At 46.9% G+C, this 4,940-nt stretch overlaps 1 protein-coding gene across 1 annotated transcript; it reads right to left on the bottom strand.

The window, feature by feature from the left end:
• Window positions 1-300: 300 nt before the first annotated feature.
• Window positions 301-4,317, bottom strand: IQCF1 (IQ motif containing F1). The gene is made up of 2 exons (XM_049777707.1): window positions 4,273-4,317; window positions 301-750 (listed from the first exon to the last, which is right to left on the bottom strand). The coding sequence occupies exons 1-2, from the start codon at window positions 4,315-4,317 to the stop codon at window positions 307-309; spliced, it is 489 nt and encodes a 162-aa protein (XP_049633664.1). The 3' UTR covers window positions 301-306.
• Window positions 4,318-4,940: the final 623 nt, after the last annotated feature.

Raw genomic sequence — 4,940 nt, forward strand, 5'->3', positions numbered from 1 at the left:
CAATGTTTCCATTATATAAACACAAGCTTGGAGAGAGAAAACATTGATCTGATTATGGGATGGTGCTCCAGTTTAGCGTCCATTGCAACAACGTTGTGGCCCCAATTTTCCTACCTCTGGCAAATGTCGGTAAATGTCTGTCTCATCAATGTTTTCTAATGAGGACAAGGGCTCAGAATCCTCCTCCTCTGGCATCCCCTGCTAATTGTTTGCAGTGTCTCCAGGAGATATTAAGCTATCTGCCACCCTTGCTCTGTGTGACTTGGAGCTTGTCGGGGTGGGGGTGGGGGCTGGGGAAAGACCAGTTCACTGCTTTATTTTAAGGGGAATACACTCCGTCACAATGTAAGGCCCTGAACCCAGCAAGAACTCTAACTGGAGATGCATCTGATCTGCTGTGATTCTGTACTGGCCCTTAACGAGACCCCTTGAGGGGCCAGAGTGGCACCTCCAGTAGGCCTGGATGATGCGAGCTGCACTGAGTAAGCGGCAGTAACGCAGACGGACACGCCACATGCGGACCCAGGACTGCAGCTTGACTGCTGCCCACTCGTGCCGTGTATAGGTCTCCAGGGTCCTACGCCACTTCTTGTCCCACTGCTTTCTCTTCTTCTCTTTCCACCAGTTTTGAATAACCCAGGCACAAAGAGCCGCGTGCAGCAATGTCCGGCGGACCAGGGTGCCACGCCACCACGCCTGGATCTTTATAGCTGCTTTATCAGAAGAGGACGTGGTTTGCTTTTCTGGGGCCTTAAAAAAAGGAAAGGAAAAAGAAACAAGTCAGGGACCGGAGAGATAGCACAATGGTAAGGCATTTGTCTTGCATGCGGCTGTCCCAGGAGGGACCAGGTTCTATTTCCCGGCATCCCATATGGTCCCCCAACCTACCAGGGGGTGATTTCTGAGTGCAGAACCAGGAATGACCCCCAAACACCGCCGGGTGTGACCCAAAAACCAATCGATCAAAAAATAAATAAAGTTTAAAAGAATAAACAAGTCAGAGAATATTCTCCACAGTTTTCAGCCCTACAATATTCGAGGGAAAGACTAATTTCCCATCTATATTACCCCTCCCTCTGGACATCAGATGCAGTAGAAACCTAAGACCAGACACAGATGTTCTGTCTCTAGTTAATGGACAATTGACGATAAGTCTCAAAATCCCCATGGCCAAAGCAATAGCACACGGTACGGTGTTTGCCTTGAATGCTGCTAACCCAGGAGCGATTTCTTTCTTTCTTTTTTTTGGGGGGGTGTCACCCGGCAGCACTCAGAGGATACTCCTGGCTCTGGGCTCAGAAATAGCTCCTGGCAGACATGGGGGTCCAATATGGATGCTGGTTTTGATTTTTGGTTTTTGGTTTTTGGACCATGCCCAGAGGCACTCACTTGAGTCTATGTTTGTTCTGACTATTCAGGTGTGTTTCTTGTAGGCAGAAGGTTGGGTTGAGTTTTTTGATCCATTTAGCCACCCTGTGTCTCTTAACGGGTGTATTTAGTCCATTGACATTGAGAGAAAGAAGTGTCATGGAATTTAGTGCCATCTTTGTGTTGAAGTTTGGTGTGTCGGTTGGTCAATCTTGTATTAAAATAGATCTTTCAGTTTTTCTTTTAAGGCTGGTTTTGAGTCTGTAAAGTTTCTGAGCTGTTGTTTATCTGTGAAGCCATGCATTCTTCTTTCAAACCTGAAAGTGAGTTTTGCTGGGTGCAGTATTCTAGGCGGAGCATTTATTTCACTGAGTTTTGTCACTATGTCCTATCACTGCCTCTGGCCTTGAATGTTTCTTGTGACAGGTCTGCTATAAATCTCAAGGATGCTCCCTTGAATGTGATTTCCCTTTTTGATCTTGCTTCTTTCAGAACTCTGTCTCTATCTGTGAGATTCGTCATTGTGACTAGGATGTGTCTTGGGGTGTTTTTCCTGGGGTCTCTTTTAGTTGGTACTCTTCGGGCATGCAGGATTAGATCGCATGTATTCTTTAGCTCTGGTAGCTTCTCTTTAATGATGTTCTTGACCGTTGATTCTTCCTGGAGATTTTCTTCCTGGGTGGGACTCCAATGATTCTTAAATTGTTTCTGTTGAGCTTATCAAAGACTTTTATTTTCATCTATTCACATTCTTTGACTAATTTTTCCATTGTCTGATCATTTGCTTTAAGGCTTTTTTCCTGTTTTTTTGTTTGTTTGTTTGTTTTGTTTTTCGGGCCACACCTGTTTGATGCCTCAGAAATTGCCCCTGGCTTAGGGGGCCCATATGGGATGGGGAATCGAACCACGGTCCTTCCTTGGCTAGCACTTGCAAGGCAGACACCTTACCTCTAGCGCCACTTCACCGGCCCCTAAGGCTTTTTTCTAATCTCTTCTGCTGTATGGAGTTGTTCTACATGGAATCTTCAAGCTCACTAATTCTATCTTCAGCTGCTGTTACCCTGATAGAGAGCTAATCCATTGAGTCCTTCAATTTGTCTACTGAGTTTTTTCAGACCTGTTACTTGACCTGTTATTTCAGTTTGGAGTTTTCTGATTTCTGTCTTCATATTTTCTTGGTTCTTATAAGTGTTGTGTTCAACTCGATCTATGCTTTCTTTGAGTTCTGTGAATATCCTCCATATTTCTTCTCTAAACTCCATATCTGAGAGACTGACTAATTGGCTGGCCGTTTTCAAGTCACCAGAGTTGCCATCTTCATTCTCTATTCCTGGTGCTGGCCTGTGTTGTTTCCCCATTGTCACACTTGTATTGTGGATATTTCTACATGTTGTGGTGGTATTCACTGGCTAAATGATGTGCGGGGCCACACTCCTCTGGCTCCACCCTTTCTGGGAGGGTCAACTCACCTACAAGGAAGGGGAGCCCTCCGTGGATGAAGCCATACACAGGATCAAATCTTTTTTTTTTTTTTTTTTTGGTTTTCAGTTTTTGGGTCACACCTGGCAGCGCTCAGGGGTTACTCCTGGCTCTATGCTCAGAAGTTGCTCCTGTCAAGTTCAGGGGACCATATGGGATACTGGGATTTGAACCACCAACCTTCTGCATGCAAGGCAAATGCCTTGCCTCCATGCTATCTCTCCGGCCCCAAGGATCAGATCTTAGGCCGGAGCACACAGCAGAGAAGACAGACCAGAGAGATGTGCTGAGCTTCAGAGATCCAGCGGTTTAGATGGCTCCACCCTTTCTGGGTGGGTTGACTCACCTCCAAGGAAGGAGAGCCCTCTGTGGATGAAGCCACACACAGGATCAAATCTTAGGCCTGAGCACGCAGCAGAGAAGACAGTCCAGAGAGATATGCTGGGCTTTAGAGATCCAGCACAGTTCCTAGTGTGATTTTTTTTCCTGCATGTTGCGATGGTGTTCGTTCATTAGAAAGAGCGCTCTGCTTCGCTTGACTGTGCTCTTCTAGAGCCTCTAGGAGAGCGATTTTGCTGGGCCCTTTTCGGCCCACTCAGGAGAGGTTCAGGACACAGGACAGTAGAAAAACACGCACAGGGGGCCGGAGAGATAGCATAGAGGTAAGGCATTTGCCTTTCATGCAGGAGGTCATCGGTTCGAATCCCGGCGTCCCATATGGTCCCCCATGCCTGCCAGGAGCAATTTCTGAGCCTGGAGCCAGGAATAACCCCTGAGCACTGCCGGGTGTGACCCAAAAACCAAAAAAAAAAAAAAGAAAAACATGCACAGGCGACACTCACAGTCTCTCGCAGTTAGTAACCACTCGGCAGGGCAAGTTTCTCCAGCCTGACATACCGACAGAGGACCTGCCTTTCTGCAATCTATTGCTGATAGCCGGTTTTCACTCTAGGACACAATCTTTCTTGGCTTTCCGGCCCAGCCCGAGTAACTCTAGGAGAACGATTTTGCTGGGCCCTTTTTGGCCCACTCAGGAGAGGTTCAGGACACAGGACAGTAGAAAAACACGCACAGGCCCCAAGAGCAATTTCTAAGTGCAGAGTCAGAAGTAACCCCTGAGCATCACTGGGTGTGGCCAAAAACAAAAACAAAAACAAAAACAAAAAAGACAAAGAACTGAATTGCTGGTCTGCTCTAACCCATCAGACAATGGTAGAGAACCCCACAAGGTTCTAAGACTCCAGGGAACCCCAGCTAGGACTCTGATGGGTTCCAGTAAATTCCTGTCTTCTCCTGACCCTGAAGGACTCAAAACTATACTAGATGGGAAAGTCACTACCAAGGGTCATAGCTCTGGCCCGTGAGAAAGATAGCACAGCATTCAAGCACAGGTACCAGTGGAACTCGAATTAGCGTTTCTCCTACCTTATGTTCCTTTTCAGGCTTCGGTGGGGGAGGCACATTATCCATTCTCACCATCTGGTCCTTTTGACTGACTCTTGGATTTTGTAGGTTCTTCAGACTTTTTATTCTCCTGACACTAGCAGTTAAAGGAAAAGAACAGGTGAGGCTTCTCTTCCTTCTTCTCCACTCAATTTCCAGGGTTTCCCAGAATCTCCAATCTTAAGAAACCTGTGTATGCCATCCTGAGAAAGCTATGACCCATCCCTAAACATCCTGGCATGTCTGTCTCTCCTACTCACCATTGCCCCTACATGGATTGGAATAGATGGATCAAAGCCCCTCAGGTGAGTATTTATCTAGCCATGGCACAGGGGAGAAGTGGAGGGGCAAAATCGATGATGTCATAAGGGCAACTATGACACAAGTGCCAGGATGACTCCCAAAAGCTGAGCCTTCCTCTTCACCTCTGCAAAGCCTTGGTTTCGAGGGAGTGCTATCTAGTACCTGGAGATTCTCTTCATAGAAGCCAAGTGTTTAGTTCCAAGCTCTACCCTGCATACTGAGTGCAATCTTCAAGGCACTGTTACCTCAGTGCTCCAACAGTGTGTAAGGGACAGCCACTATCATGTGTGGCTTCTGGTGCATTACAGCCAGGTGCATGGGAGCAGCACAAACAAGTAACATGATCC

The sequence above is a fragment of the Suncus etruscus genome, chromosome 7 (assembly GCF_024139225.1).
Source record: "Suncus etruscus isolate mSunEtr1 chromosome 7, mSunEtr1.pri.cur, whole genome shotgun sequence".
In the NCBI taxonomy this organism is placed as follows: domain Eukaryota; kingdom Metazoa; phylum Chordata; class Mammalia; order Eulipotyphla; family Soricidae; genus Suncus; species Suncus etruscus.

Excerpts from the sequence above, each read along its gene's own strand:
- IQCF1 (XM_049777707.1), bottom strand. The coding sequence starts at position 4,317 with ATGGATAATGTGCCTCCCCCACCGAAGCCTGAAAAGGAACATAAG. Across the intron at positions 751-4,272 it reads AGCCTGAAAAGGAACATAAG|GCCCCAGAAAAGCAAACCAC; the intron begins GTAGGAGAAACG and ends CCTTTTTTTAAG.